The following is a 16,409-nucleotide window of genomic DNA, read 5'->3' as shown; positions in this document are numbered from 1 at the left end:
TGCACGTGGAGACAATCGGACAGGGATTTGCCTTTACACCTTCGAAAACACACACACGACTACTTGAACCGCTCATTTGGACCCTATATATAGGAGTCTTGGGCCGCTCATATGGACAAGTCCATATGAGCGATCCACATGACTACCAGATGAGCGATCCAACATGATGACCACACAAGCGATCCACCCTATATACCCTATAAGCGGTTCTCAACATTACATGATTTCTCGTTTACCGTTCACTATACAATCAGCCCTATCCTAAGACTCGAACGAAGATGTAGTCGACAGACAACTGCACCAACAATACCCATCGGGTATCGGGTATACCCGCGGGTTTTGGGTAAACCCGTTAATTTAAAAAGATTACTCGTTGGTTATACTCATCTCAAAACCTATTGGGTATCTATCAGGTAACTACTATCCGGTTACATTTTGTATTGTCATTATAAAAATATGAGTTAAATGCTTGGTTGGTCCCTGTAGTTTGCAAAAATTTCATACTTGGTCCTAGTGGTTTACTAATTACACGCGTGGTCCCAAAAGTTGTTAAAAATGAACTCGGTTGGTCCCTAGCCCTAACATCAGTTAAATATCTCAGTTAAAACACCCCATGTGCTTGGCACATGAGGGTAATTTGGTCATTTAAGCTCCTTCTTCCCCAAACCACCACCACGATCTCAGCTCCTCCCCCTGAAGAACACGCGGAACGCATTGATTATGGAGATACGCAAGTGCACGAGCGACATCCAATGCGATCTTGTGAAGAACCCGTCAATCAACGGCTATCATCGATCGTTCTTGAATGAATCTTTCCAAGTTTCCACCGGGTAGGTAGTTATAGATTAGGAACATTTCCGTTTCACTAGCGTGATATCCGATAAGTGTCACAAGATTCCGGCGGCGGTGCCGCCCTAACGTTCTGATCTCAGCTTCGAATTGTTGTACACCTTGAAACCGTCCTACCGCCAATCGTTTTTTCACCACCAGGAACCCCGGGGAGATCTCGGCTTTATACGTTGCCCCAAATCCACCGCTTCCGATACAATTGCTAGCATTGAAGTGACCAGTTGCCTGTATCACGCTATCAAAATTCAACCGGAGCCCGATATTGATAAAAAGAGTAACTTCCTTTTGAGTCAACTCGTTGGCCACAGACTTGGGCCGCCTTCGGGTACAGAAGTAAAGAGCAATCAGCGCTAGAAGAACCAAAAAAATGGCCGAAGCTGATACTATCGAAGCAGTCTTGATCAAATTAAAGTTCCCGTTCCTACTTTTGGGGGCCAGGGTTGAAGAATCAGAGTATTTTACAAAATCGCCCCCTGATGAAGAATTTGGGGATTTGGTGGTGGTGGTGGGTATTAGGGGGAGGAGCTGAGATCGTGGTGGTGATTTGGGGAAGAAGAAGGGGTGGGGTGGGTGGGAAGAAGAAGGAGCTTAAATGACCAAATTACCCTCATGTGCTAAGCACATAGGGTGTTTTAACTGAGATATATAACTGATGTTAGGGTTAGGGACCAACCGAGTTCATTTTTGACAACTTTTGGGACCACGCGTGTAATTAGTAAACCACTAGGACCAAGTATGAAATTTTTGTAAACCACAGGGACCAACCAAGCATTTAACTCTAAAAATATATATCAAATAACTATAATGTATACGGAATAGAATACCTATATGTGTAGAAAATGGATGTATCATGTATATACATATTTAATAATATAAAAGAAATTATATCGGGTAAACGGGTACACTTTATCGGGTAATTGGGTCGGGTAAACGGGTATATCACTAAATCCCAAACCCGTCCCAAACCCGCGAAAAAAATAAAAACTATTTCCAAACCCGATTAATCGACCCCAAACCCGTCCCAAATGTGTCGGGTTTCGGGTTTACCCAGCGGGTTCGGGTTTGATTGCCATCCCTATTTTAGGCTATAAAATGAGTTTTACCAAACCTTTTGGTACCAAACCCTTTTCTACTGATCTAATATGATAAATAAATTATTTTGAGCCTTCTGGAAGAATAAAAATATCAGCTTTCCTTTGAAAACCCGGAAATGGCTCCAAATCGCCTTTTTAAGCGTTTTTTAACGCATGGTATGTAATAAAACCATTTTAGATATATAAGACTTGATACCTACTGATATTTTAAGTAAATTTTTATACTTTAGCAGTAAGCAAAAGTTTTAAATTCAGATTTCCAGATTTGACCTTTAAACCTTAGGTGAAATTACCAAAATGCCCCTTCGGTGCATAGTATGGTTAGAAATGATAAATTTCACATATAGGTAATACCCTACTGATATAACTTATTAAATTAAGTATTTTTACTGATTACATCAGACCCAAAACTCATAATTATATTTAAACTCTTTTATAACCTTTTAAATGACCAAAATGCCCTTACGGGGGCATAATTTGAGTTTAAATTCATATGGAGCATAATAGAAGATATCTTACTGATGTCACAACATATTTAAGGCATATTAACTTAGGAAACTTGTATATGACTCTTATGGTTACTCGTTACGCACTTTTCGCATTCGGATCGGCTTATGTAACTAGTTTGCATTTATTAGCCGAAACGGGTTAAACCATATTGTTATTGCCTCAAAATACAGAATGTGTTTATGTTACCCATATTAAACAAGATACAAGCTTTTCGGGTCAAAACCACATTCTAAACCGGTCTTCGCTTTATCATGCGTTTGAACCGTATCTTCCTTTTGAAAACTAACCGGTCTAAGTCTAAGCTTAATTAAAGACCCGTTAGGATTCTAATAGGTTACTAAAAACCTTCGTTCCAGATTAGGAGCCCAGTAAAAGCTACGTGCACTTGATGTATTTGATTTATACTTTGATCAGGTAAATACTCTTAACTTATTTTCCCTATACGGGCTTGGGGTACGGTACTATAAAAGTACCGCTTGGTCGGGTGTGTAGTTATTTATATCGGATTGTGATTTATGTATTTACATGACCCGTTTAATATGTATTATTTGGTGTATGGCCTTGGGGGTTAAATGACCATGTCCCAGATATCCTTGGCATCATTCAAAGAAATGGCCACGACCTAAGCACGGGGTGTAGGCGTACACCTGACAGCTGCATATGTAAAAACTGGTAGCCCACTTAAAGGAATCGACCTTGTGGGTATTATACCTGTGGCGTGTCAGTTAATCTAGACCGGCCCTACAAACCGGCCCTGATGGACGACAAATAAGTAAAACTGTATACAAGATTATTTTTTAATTGTCCCAAGTTATAAAAGATATTTTTGCCTAAGTGCATTCAAATCAATTTTCTTAAAACATTTTCAAAATGAGTCAGTTAAGTTGTATTTACCAGTGTAAACTGACGTATTTTCCAAAAAGGCTAAGTGCAGGTACTATACGTGATAGGCTGGCTACTCTAGGCATCAATAATCAAGTCTCGCAAGTTCTAGATGTCAAAGTCTGTTGAACAGTTTTCCTTTTTAATTGATCCACCTGTGGATCTATTTCAACTATCTTGTGATACTTAATATTACAATTTTATTCAATTGAAATGAATCTATCTTTTGCTTCCGTTGTGCATTTATTATTTGTGTTGTTTGACTATGATGATATCAACTACGTCACGATACTCCCCCCCGGGCCCACCGATAATACGTGGAAATATCGGGGTGTGACACTTACGCATCTCGGCAGCTCAAGATCCACGAGAAGAACTATACAACCCATGACCTCGAGCTAGGCGCAGTTGTTTTTGCGTTAAAGATTTGGTGACACTACCTTTATGGTACCAAGTGTACGATCTTCACCGATCATAGGAGCCTACAACATATCTTTGATCAGAAAGAACTTAATATGTGTCAACGCCGCTGGGTAGAACTTATCAACGATTACGACTGTGAGATTCGTTATCATCCAGGCAAAGCAAATGTCGTTGCCGACGCTCTAAGCCGATGAAGTTACCTACACAGTTGGGATGATCATCTTAGGGTGATCCTTTTGTCGACGGATGCTCCTATTACACTCGTAGTCTCTGAAGGATGAGAACCAACTATGTAGCATCGAAGTTACCTACACAGTATTCCCAACGTTCCAGCCCAACATCATCTCGAAACCCTTATTCGCGACGCCCAACATGTGTGTTTTACCGAATGCACTTTGAAGAAAGAAAGGATTCACCACGATGGAGCCCAACTTGTTAATAAGTCAAATGGGATATTCCACTATCTGGACCGAATTTGGATCCCTAAGGGGAACGATTTGCGACAGATTCTGATGGACGAAGCCCACAAATCCTGGTATTCTATTCATCCCGGTGCCGATAAAATGTACCAGGACCTTCGCTATAAGTACTGGTGGCCGGGTATGAAAAAGGATATCGCTCTCTACGTTGGAAAATGCCTGACTTGCTCAAAGGTTAAGGCTGAACACCAAAGACCCTTTGGCTTACTCGAACAACCCCCGATCCCTGTATGGAAGTGGGAGAGTATAGCCATGGACTTCATAACCAAACTTCCACGTATGCCATCAGGTCACGATAGCATCTGGGTTATGGTTGACCGTTTGACCAAATCTGCCCATTTTCTACTAATACGAGAAGACAACAAGGTAGAACGATTAGCCCGAATCTAAACCGATGAGATCATTTGTAAACATGGGAAGCCTCACGATATCATCTCTGACCGTGATGCTTGGTTTACCTCGCGACTGTTGGAAACGTTTCAAGCGGCTCTCGGACTACGCTTAATCTGAGTACCGCATTCCATCCTCAAACTGACAGTCAGACTGAGAGGATGATTCGTACCCTTGAGGACATGCTCCGTTCGTGTGTCATAGATTTCGGTGGTAATTGGGATGCTTACGTGCCGTTAGTCGAATTCTCGTATAATAACAGTTATCATTCCAGCATTCAGATGGCACCATTTGAGGCTTTATACGGAAGACGATGTCGATTGCGTATTGTATGGCACAAGATCGGGCATTCGCAATTAACCGGTCCTGAGCTATTACAAGAAACGACTGACAAAGTTCTCCAAATTCGAGACAATCTGCTGAAAGCTCAGAGTCGTCAGAAAAGTTACGTCGATAGACGATGCAAGCCCCTTGAATTTAACGTTGGCGACTACGTACTCCTAAATGTATTACCTTGGAAGGGTGTGGTCAGATTCGGTAAGAAAGGGAAACTAGCGGCTCGATATGTTGGACCTTTAAAGATTCTGGAAAGGATCGGAAAAGTCGCCTACAGACTCGAACTACCGGAGGAACTGAGTAACGTCCACCCGACTTTCCACGTTTCGAACCTCCGAAAGTGCTTGGCTGAGCATGATTTAATTGTACCTCTTGATGACCTCCAAATAAACGAAACACTACACTTCGTGGAGAAGCCTCTCGAGATCATGGATCGCTAAACCAAGCAGCTCAGACGCTCGCGCATTCCTATTGCGAAAGTCCGATGGGAAGGCAAACGTGGCGCAGAGTTCACTTGGGAACTCGAAAGCGACATGAAGGCGAAGTACCCGCAGTTGTTTGATACGGCCTCGGCCTAATTTCGGGATGAAATTCCCTTAAGTAGGGGAGGCTGTAACACCCCGTGTTTCGAAAGTCAAAGTCAAAGTCAAAGTCAAGATCGAAGTCAAAGGAAGAAAAAATTGCTAATTGCGATCTGTCACTCCTTGATCAATTCATGTGTTGACTTCTTTGACTCGTAGATAGTCTAATTTACGCTTAACGTTAGTTGTGTTATATGGAGTACCTATTAATAATCGAGGTTTATTCGATGATTATCGCAAGTTTTATCGCTTATCGCAATTGCGCTCGCAACTCGAATTACGCGTTATGGTTATTGTTATACACTTATACGTGTGTATGCCTTTTATGTGTTACTTGTGCATGTTTATTTATGTTGTGGTGATTAATCGAAACGCAATCGAAAATCGAATCGCAATCGGATCGCAAACACTAAACGCAAGATAGAATCATCCTATTTCACCGATGATTGTATGTTAGATATAGTATTTGGGATTAAAAGTAATTTGAATAGGAAACCGTATCGCATCGCAATGCTCGCAATCGCAATCGAAACGGCAAAACTCGTCACACCAGACACTCAAACCAACTGACCAATCGATCAGGCGACTAGCCGATCGACCAGCCGTTCGATCGAGCTGCAGTTCGATCGATCAGCCAGTCGACCAGGCTGCCACCCGATCGACCAACCCCTTTCCACTTTGGGTAACCCTATAAATACCCCCTGTCCACATCAAACTTTCCACTTTTGCTCTCTGACGTCCGACCAGCGCTCTTGCTCACTTTTTCCTCCGATTTCTCTCAATTCCGGTAAGATCTCAACCTAAATCTTGTACATCTTTGATCTACACATGATTCTACACCTTTCTATCTTTTGAATCTTAACTTTTAACCGTGAAATCACTAGATTTGAGGTGTTCTAGGATGATGTCATCATGGTGTTCTTGAAGCACCTCATGTTTTGGCCTCAATCCATCGAGAACAACTTAGATCTAACTGATTTCCACATAAACAAACAAAGATCTTTCACAGATCTAAACATATTCACGGTGAAAAGGATTGAGAGAAGGTTTTCCCACTTTCTTTCAACTCTTTTACACTCAATGCACTCAAAACCGATATAATCGGAACTTGCACCGACTTCGTACTCATTCATGTGGTTGTGTTGGTCCAAGATCTGGATTCTATCCACGAGGTTTACCGATTTCGGGTTAAACATGGAACACCGTCTCGAACAGTTAACTGATTGGATTTGGGTGGTTCCTATCCGATCAGGAGTACCAAGTATTGACGAGGTTTCTGTTGCTTAACACGTTGTTAAAACATCTCGATAAAACGATAAACTATCAAAATAACCAAGTGTAAGACGAACGGAACGACCAGGATGGAATGCCATCCGATCGGACTGTCACCCGATCGATATACACCTGGACCCACACTTAACTTTTGTTTTCAAACCAAGGGTTGACCGATCGGACTGCCATCCGATCGACCTGCTGTTCGACCCACTAACACTTGCATCGTTTTACGCGTCTCTTATCGTTATGCTATCGTTCTGATCAGGCTAACCCCACTATCTAGCGTTCCCTTCAATCCACCAATCGCTGTGAGTATACTCGATCCCTTTTTGTTTTATGCACTTTTGGGTGTTACATACGTTACTTATTCTAAATCACATCGAACACACTACGCAATACTTTCAACGCTAACCGTTACCGCATGTTATACGTGACTTAATGAATGCTTGTTTGTTATGTTTACACATGGAATGTTGTCTACCTGCCTTAGCAACGATAGTACTATAGTTTGGACTCAGCACCTGTTCACGCAGGGGTTATTAAGGACAACTAGTTACATGGCTCACAGTGGTGAGTGTGTATCGCGAACTGCCTTGGGCAGTCAACCCGTAGTCATTGGTATCGATAGGTTCATGTCGATAACTAACATGCCTCATTTCACACTGTGTACGTGCTGGTTATGCGTAATCGATTTCGAACTCTATTATATCTATTAAACTTGTATGCTCACCTTTACACTATGTGTATTGACTTTTACTTTAACGTATATGACAGTGTCACACCCCGAATTTCCACGTGTCACCGGTGGGCCCGGTGGGGGAGTATCGTGACGTAGTTGATATCATCATTTTCAAACAACACAAATTATAATGCACAGCGGAAGCAATAGAAATAGATTTATTTCAACCATCAAATGTAATATTAAGTATCACAAGTAGTCGAAATAGATCCACAGGCGGATCGGAATAAAAAGAAGAAAATTGTTCAACAGATATATGCATCCCAAAGCTTGCGAGACTCAATGATGCTAAGGAGAAGCCAGCCTATTGCGTGTAGCACCTGCACTTAATCTTTTTGGGGAAAATACGTCAGTTTACACTGGTAAATACAATTTAACTGACTCATTTTGAAAAGGTTTTAAAAATTGATTTAAATGCACGAGGCACAAAACATTTTATAACTTGGGAATAATTAATCAAAGTTAAACTTGTAAAAGAATTACATGTTCGTTATGCGTTCAGTCGCCCGAGTCGTGTCGGGTTTAAGGTTAATTGACACACCACTCAGTATAAGTCCGCGGCGGGAAGCCAACGTTTATACCTTAATAATATGGACATAATACCGGGTGTACGCCTACACCCGGGTGTCAAGGTCGTGGCCAAAAATGATGCCAAGGATATCCAGGACATGGTCATTAAACTCCCAAAGGCGTAAAAACAAACAAAACCAATTTTTCAAACGGGTCACATTGATAGTACCCAACTACTAATGAGTTGGGGTCAATTGCCCGACCAAGCGGTATTTTATATACCGTACCCCCAAGCCCGTATAACGGAAAATAAGTTAAAAGTATTTACCTGAGCAATGTATAAACCACAAAAGCAAAATGCAAGTGTCTTTTACTGGGCTCCTATTCTGGAACGAATGTTTATAATAACCTATTAGAATCCTAACGGGTCTTTTAACATAGCCTAAGCTTAGACCGGTTAGTTTCGAAGAATAAATATGGTTTAATCGCGAGGAAGGCGAAAACCGAAAAGGAATGTGACTTAGACCCTACAAGCTTGGATACTTGTATAACCTGGGTAAACTAAACACATTCTGGATTTAGAGACTAAGATGTTACGGTTTGACCCGTTTCAGCTAATCCGCGTAAACTAGTCACATAAGCCGATCTGAATGCGAAAGTGCGTAACGGGTAACCATATAAATCATATATATGTTTCCTGAGATTATATGCACCAAGTATGTTGTAATATCAGTATGGTATGTCCCATTATGCCCCGAATGATTTTAAACTCCAATTACGCCTCATAAGGGTATTTTGGTAATTTTACATAGGCTTAAAAGGTCAAAACGGGAAACCTGAGTCCTCAACCTTAGTTTACTGTTATAATATGAAATTTTACTAAATATATCAGTAGGTATTAGACCTTTAGTATAAAAACTAGTTTTGACATATACTATATCGTAAAAATGCCTAAAAAGGCGATTTGGAGCCTTTTCCGGGTTTTAAAAGAAAAGCTGATATTTTTATAACTCCAGAAGGCTCAAAATAATATATTTAACATAATAAATCAGTAGGAAAAGGTTTGGGGTCAAAAGGTTTTGTAAAACTCATTTTATGGCCGAAAAGGGCAAAACCGGCATAAGCCGAATTAAGCTTAAAACCTTAAGTTATGCTTAGCCTAAAAATAAATAAAAATCTTTAAAATTCCCAAAATATTATTATATAACAGTGGGTATAAGGTTTTGATATAAAATCTAAGTTTAATTAGGCTATGCGTTAATTACGCTAATTATTCACTAAGAAAGCTTCTAATTACGCTAATGAGCATAACTCTCAATCTAGACCTTAAACTGATGTCAAATTTTGGGGATAAGTTTATAATTCAGTAACTAAGATGTCTACCCTTTTACATTTTCAAAAATCATGATTTTTAGACATTCGGGAAGGGTCAACATATGGGCATTTAACGGAAACATGCATGTGAACAAGATATCTAATGAACCAAGTTGTATAATCACAGGAGGATATACTAACATGTTATTAGGTCCAAAAGAAGCTCTAAGGCAATCTTAATCTTGACTAAAACGGGTCAGAACTGAAAGTCAAAGCGAAAGTCAAACTATGCGACTTTCGGTTCCGAACCGGGTCTAAACAGAAAATTGTCGAGTTAAACATGTTGGAACATGTTCTTACATCATTTACCAAATTATATTAGTGATAAAACAGGTTGCATGCATCCTACATTGCTAATTATAAGTTAATTTGAATTTAAGCGTTCTGTTGACTTTTTATAGTTAACTTTGACTCGACAATTGACATGCTTAGAGTGGGAATCTGGAAATACCCTTTTTAAGGGGTTGTTACCCACTTAATTACCTACTTAAAGGTATCTTTAATTCGTGATTTGACAGAGCACATTATGATTAATCACGAAGTCAAACCTTAATTACGATGGTTTGACTTTTACTTAATTAACTAAGTTAGAATGGATTAGGGGAGGTTAAGGTTACTTACAAGGATCCTAAATAGGATTAGGGACTTAATGAGCACTTGTTGCTGTCCAAGGAAGTTCCAGAAAATAAGCTCCAAGTGAGTGACATAATGAATGATCAAAGTTCACCACTTTACTTCCTTATATAGGGACCAAGATGCTCTAGGATCAAGACATGGAAGTCTAGGATAGTTACAAGATCACCCCAGGTGTCCCTATGAGCCTAAATACTGCCTAGCAAGCCCCTGATTTCAAAAACCATCATTCTAAGTCGGTGCAACGGGCTGGACAGGCAGCTGTCCAAAATCTGCTGCCAGCGACGGTCTTACGGACCGTAAGCTTGAGGCCTTACGGTCCGTAAGGACCTCTTGCGGACCGTAAGTTGAAATGGTTACGGTCCGTAACCGACCTTGCTGAAACATGCCCAGATACTCTCCTTACGGACCGTAAGCCTAAGGCTTTCCGGTCCGTAACCGATGGCCAGAGGACAAAAACTTGTGAACTTTTAAGTCTTGACCATGCACTCAAACCAACTCCGAAATCAGTCCATCTTTTTCAGATATGGGACCATCTTGATCAGCCATTGCATGCCTAGCATGCTCTTACATGTTTCCCATTCAATTTCAACTCACGAGGGTCTTGCAAAGTGACGGAGATTTCCAAGAATGAGTCTTGGATTCTCATAATTGTTGGCCAAGGAAAATAAACTATATTGATTTCTATTTAACAGGATTTTATTTTAACATTTTCAGTAGTAACAACCTATAATTCCAAAGTCCTTAATAAAGATGCAACTTTATTTATTTGTGAGCAACCGGTTATCATATAAGATGGTTGTCAGATGATTTTAAGGATCTTGGGATTTATAAAAATTTCGGGTCGCTCATAGGTGATTTAATAACATGTCGCCCTTGGGTCGTTCAGAGGTATTTTAAATAACATGACGCCCTATAAAATCCTACCAAACATCTTTTTATTTAATCCGTTTTTTCTGACACCTCTATCTAACGTGACACGTGTCTTTATTTTAATGGACAGGAATTTTCGAGGTGTTACATCCTCACCCCCTTAAAAGAAATCTCGACCTCGAGATTTACTGAAACAATTGAGGGTATTTCTCTTTCATCGTGGATTCTAACTCCCACGTATAATCAGGACCTCTGCGGCCCTCCCATTTGACCTTGACAATGGGTACATGCTTCCTTCGAAGCTTCTTTACCTGTCGGTCCTCAATCGACACAGGTTTTTCTATAAACTTTAAGCTTTCGTCTATATGCACATCTGTATGCAGTATGACTAGCGATTCATCAGCTAGACATTTCTTCAGATTGCAGGTGTGGAACACATTATGAATACCACTAAGCTCCTCTGGTAAGTTCAACTTATAAGCCACCGATCCTACACATTCGATGATCTCGAATGGTCCAATGTACCTTGGGCTTAATTTACCTTTCTTGCCAAATCTCATTACCCCTTTCCAAGGTGATATTTTGAGCAGAACTTTATCGCCAACCTCGAACTTGAGGGGCTTTCGCCTATCATTAGCATAGCTCTTTTGTCTATCACGGGCAGCTTTTAGGTGCTCACTAATCTGGGTAATCTTGTCCGTTGTCTCCAGGACTAATTCTGGTCCTGATAACTGAACTTCTCCTACCTCTGCCCAACAAATGGGTGTTCTGCACTTTCTACCATATAGTGCCTCAAAAGGCGCAGCCTTAATGCTGGTGTGGTAGCTATTATTGTAGGAGAACTCGATCAGAGGTAGATGCCTATCCCAGCTTCCTCCTAGGTCAATCACGCATGCACGAAGCATGTCCTCCAAGGTTTGAATAGTACGCTCACTTTGCCCATCCGTCTGAGGATGATAAGCTGTACTAAAATTCAATTGCGTACCCAGAGACTTTTGGAAACTCTTCCAGAAATGAGATGTGTATCTGGTATCCCTATCAGAGATAATAGATAATGGTACTCCATGCAGAGATACGATTTTATCTACATATAGCTAGGCTAGCATGTCAGAGCTGTAAGTCTCTTTAATGGGTAGAAAATGAGCTGACTTAGTCAGTCGATCAACTATCACCCAAATAGTGTCATTTCCTTTTGGCGTCATAGGCAACTTGGTGATGAAATCCATCGTCACCATTTCCCATTTCCAAGTGGGAATTTCTGGCTGTTGTAGCAAACCTGACGGCTTCTGATGTTCAGCTTTGACTTGAGCACACGTCAGGCATTTAGCCACATGGGTGGCTATAGACTTTTTCAAGCCTATCCACCAATAATTTGCCTTTACATCCTGGTACATCTTATCCGCTCCAGGATGGACGGAATATCTGGAACTGTGGGCTTCCTTGAGGATGACGCCCCGAAGTCCTCCATACACAGGAACCCATATTCTTCCATTTAGCCTCAAGATTCCGTCTTTGCCATAGGATAACTGTTCTTCAGTTACTCCTAGCTTCTCATTAGGGTAGTTAGCTCCTAACATTGCCTCTTTCTGTGCGGCTAACAACCTTTCATTCAGACTGTTCCTGACCTCAATGCTTTTGGCATTGATCCTGATTGGCTTCACCCTCTCCTTTCTGCTCAAGGCATCTGCGACTACATTAGCCTTGCCTGGATGGTATCTAATTTCACAATCATAATCGTTCAAAGTTTCCATCCAACGTCGCTGCCTCATGTTTAATTCCTTTTGGTTGAACAGGTGCTGAAGACTTTTGTGATCAGAATAGATCACACATTTAGTTCCATATAAATAGTGCCTCCACAGTTTAAGTGCAAATACAACGGCACCCAATTCCAAATCATGGGTGGTGTAATTCTTCTCGTGCACCTTTAATTGCCGTGAAGCATAGGCAATAACTTTGCCTTTCTGCATTAACACACAACCCATCCCGGTGTGTGATGCATCACAGTAAACCACAAATTCATCAATCCCATCAGGTAACGTCAACACGGGAGCGTTACTCAACTTCTGCTTCAAAATGTCGAATGATTCTTGCTGCTTAGGTCCCCATTTGAATTTGCTATTCTTGCGAGTCAGCAAAGTTAGGGGTGCTGCAATTCTTGAGAAATTCTCGATGAATCTCCTGTAGTAACCTGCTAAACCTAGGAAACTGCGGATTTCCGTAGGTGTCTTTGGCTCCTGCCAATTCATGACAGCCTCAACTTTAGCGGGATCCACTTGAATACCGCGCTCACTGACCACATGTCCAAGAAATTGGACTTCTCTCAACCAAAATTCACATTTTGAAAATTTTGCATATAGCTTTTCTGGATGAAGCAGTTTCAGAATACAACGGAGGTGTTTCTCGTGATCAGCTTGATTCTTGGAATAAATGAGAATGTCGTCGATGAAGACGATGACAAATTTGTCCAAATATGGCTTGCAGACGCGATTCATGAGATCCATGAATGCGGCAGGTGCGTTAGTGAGCCCAAAAGGCATCACTAGGAATTCGTAATGACCATAACGAGTCCTAAACGCAGTCTTGTGTACATCTTCATCCTTAACCTTCAATTGGTGATATCCCGACCTCAAATCGATCTTGGAAAAGTAGCTTACTCCTTGAAGTTGATCGAATAAATCGTCGATCCTGGGCAAAGGATATCTATTCTTGATAGTAACCTTGTTAAGCTCTCGGTAATCGATACATAAACGCATCGAACCATCTTTCTTTTTGACAAATAAGATCGGCGCTCCCCAAGGAGACGAACTAGGTCTAATGAAACCCTTGGCTAGCAAATCGTCTAGCTGCGTTCTCAATTCCTTCATCTCCGTTGGTGCTAGTCTATAAGGCGCTCTAGCGATAGGTGCAGCTCCAGGAATGATGTCGATCCTGAATTCCACTTGCCTGTCTGGTGGCAAACTAGGCAGTTCTTTCGGAAAAACTTCAGGGTACTCCGATATAACGGGAATGTCTTCAATCTTGGGCTTCTGCTCATCAATGGTCACTTGTGCCATATAGATAACACAACCATTCTTCAAACATTTGGATGCTTTGAGCATAGACACTTGCTCAGGCAGTCCATGATGTGTATCTCCCTGAATGGTGAGTGGCTCACCAGATGGAGTCTTGATTATTACTTGCCTCCTACTGCATACAATCTGGGCTTGGTTATGCGATAACCAATCCATGCCCAATACTACATCGAAACCAGCTAACTTAAAGGGTAGCAGGGATAGAGGAAAAGAGTGGTTCCTAATGGATATAGCACATCCATCTAACACAGTTGAGACGGTTTCTAAAGTCCCATCTGCTAACTCTACCTCATATTTTGCACTTATGGCTTTAACAGGCAATCCTAACAGTTCACAGCATTTACGATCCACAAAAGATTTATCTGCTCCAGAATCAAACAATACTCTTGCGTAAACGTCATTAATGAGAAACGTACCAGTTATGACGTTATCGTTTTGGATGGCCTCCTGCACATTCATCTGGAAGACCCTAGCATTGGTCTTCTTCCCATCTTCAGTCTTCTTCACAACCTTTGGGCAATTAGTCTTGATGTGCCCCTTTTCGTTGCAACTGTAACAAGTTGCATCCTTCAACTTTTTGCACTCAAGAGTTCGGTGCTCAGAAGACTTACATATCCCACATGCCTTGGGCTGGGATTTCTGTTCATACCTGCACCTCCCAAAGTGGTGCTTCCTACAAACCTTGCACTTGGGCCTATCGCCCGACTGTTGCTCGTTCCTCCTGGCTTCAAACCCCTTCTTACTATCACGGTTTCCCCTATGTTTCTTGCCTGATCGACGTGAATTGTCATCTTCACGTTTCCTCTTGTCAGAATCCGCATTTCTCAATGCTTTTTGTCTCGCTGCATCTTGAGTGAGAGACAGAGATAAATCGGTGACAGATCTGAATGTAGTAGGTCGAGAGGCCTTCACACTGGCCTTGATTTCTGGGGCCAAACCCCCAATAAAGCGTGCGATTCTCTTGGGTTCCGGGGTTACCAGGTAAGGAACCATTCTGGACAAAGTGTTGAAACTGGTGAGGTATGCCTGGCAGTCTAGGTTTTTCATAACCAGCGATAGGAATTCAGATTCTATTCGCTCAACCTCATGCTGAGGGCAATTAGTTATCCTTGACAAGAGCAACAAATTGCTTCCAAGACATATTGTACAAGACAACTTTTCAAGAAGCCTGGATCAACACCCCCCACCAAGCTAGAGCCTCACCCTTGAAAGACTGGGATGCAAACTTAACCATATCCCTTTCAGCACAACCACTGATGTCTACCACTGTCTCTATCTCATCAAGCCATGTCATACAGTCTACTAGTCTACTGCCCCTTTTTCTCCAGTAAACTCCCGAGGTTTACAAGACACAAAATATTTATACGTGCAACCCTTAGCACGTGGGGCTTCATCAAACACAAGCTTCTTGGGGTGAACACTGTTTTCATTTGAGGAATGTCGGTCATCATCTTTCTTAGGTTTGGGTGGAGTAGGTGGTGGTTTGTTGTGAGCCTCGGAATGATTCTTTGGTTTAGCATGTGGTGTAGATAGGGCTCTACTACGGGTCTCACTGTACTCACTGTACTGCCGCTCTAAGGCCTTTGCAACCACATCATTCACAATTGCTTTTAACTCAGCACCAGTTACTAGGAATTTCGCATCATCACGGTTCCCTACCGGATGGCTATTGACTTCTTCTGATCCAGCCATGTAGCTTCAATTGCTACATATAAATGATGGACAAGGTTTTTACTTAAAGGCTCTTATGGTATTTTATGTTTTATTAACCAAGGTTTTAAATTGCCATTTTAGGTTAATTCGTTAGAACATTAGGATTTTATTATTTTCCTATGATACTTTATTACTAGCACATAAGGCCTAGTCACAAGGACAGTTAAGATATTTAATAAACCAAGATTTTATAGTATCTAGGTGTTTTAGGTTAAATCATTTATTAACAGGGAGTCATAAGCTACCACTGTCCTTAGCCACGGAGACATATAATTATTGCCCACAGGCACTTCACTTCAAAGAAGTGGTTAAATGATTAAGGGAATTTAAAATTAACCCTTTTATGATGGATGGCCTGTGTGACTTTACTGATTCACAGTTTGCCAAGATCATTAACATACTAACAGATGTTAATAATTGGAATCTATTATGTGGGTTATACCATCTTGGCCATGTTTGCAACAACACAAAGGCTAGGTTTTACCTCCAAGATTCTTTAATAATTAACGCAGAATAGTCCTAAATTGAGATGTTAATTGTGGATCTTAACCTAATTACGGAACTACCATCTTGGCCTTGTTTTATAATTTATAAGGCTAGGTCTTTGTTCTCTTTAGATTTTACCAGTTTAATATAATGGCAGATCTTTTTAAATTTTCATTTATTTTCATGTTTTA

The 16,409-nt window shown here is 41.0% G+C and overlaps 1 protein-coding gene across 1 annotated transcript; it reads right to left on the bottom strand.

Annotated features, from left to right (window-relative positions):
- Positions 1–774: 774 nt before the first annotated feature.
- LOC110882910 (LRR receptor-like serine/threonine-protein kinase RPK2) lies at positions 775–15,711 on the bottom strand. The gene is made up of 2 exons (XM_022130800.1): positions 15,582–15,711; positions 775–1,436 (listed from the first exon to the last, which is right to left on the bottom strand). The coding sequence occupies exons 1-2, from the start codon at positions 15,709–15,711 to the stop codon at positions 775–777; spliced, it is 792 nt and encodes a 263-aa protein (XP_021986492.1).
- Positions 15,712–16,409: the final 698 nt, after the last annotated feature.

This window comes from Helianthus annuus, chromosome 10 (genome assembly GCF_002127325.2).
Source record: "Helianthus annuus cultivar XRQ/B chromosome 10, HanXRQr2.0-SUNRISE, whole genome shotgun sequence".
NCBI classification, from domain to species: Eukaryota; Viridiplantae; Streptophyta; class Magnoliopsida; order Asterales; family Asteraceae; genus Helianthus; species Helianthus annuus.
This window is presented reverse-complemented; position numbering and strand designations above follow the sequence as displayed.

Coding starts and splice junctions, on each gene's coding strand:
- LOC110882910 (XM_022130800.1), bottom strand. CDS start 15,711: ATGGCTGGATCAGAAGAAGTCAATAGCCATCCGGTAGGGAACCGTGAT. Junction 1,437..15,581: donor GGCCTTAGAGCGGCAGTACA/GTGAGTACAGTG, acceptor TGGTCATTTAAG/CTCCTTCTTCTTCCCACCCA.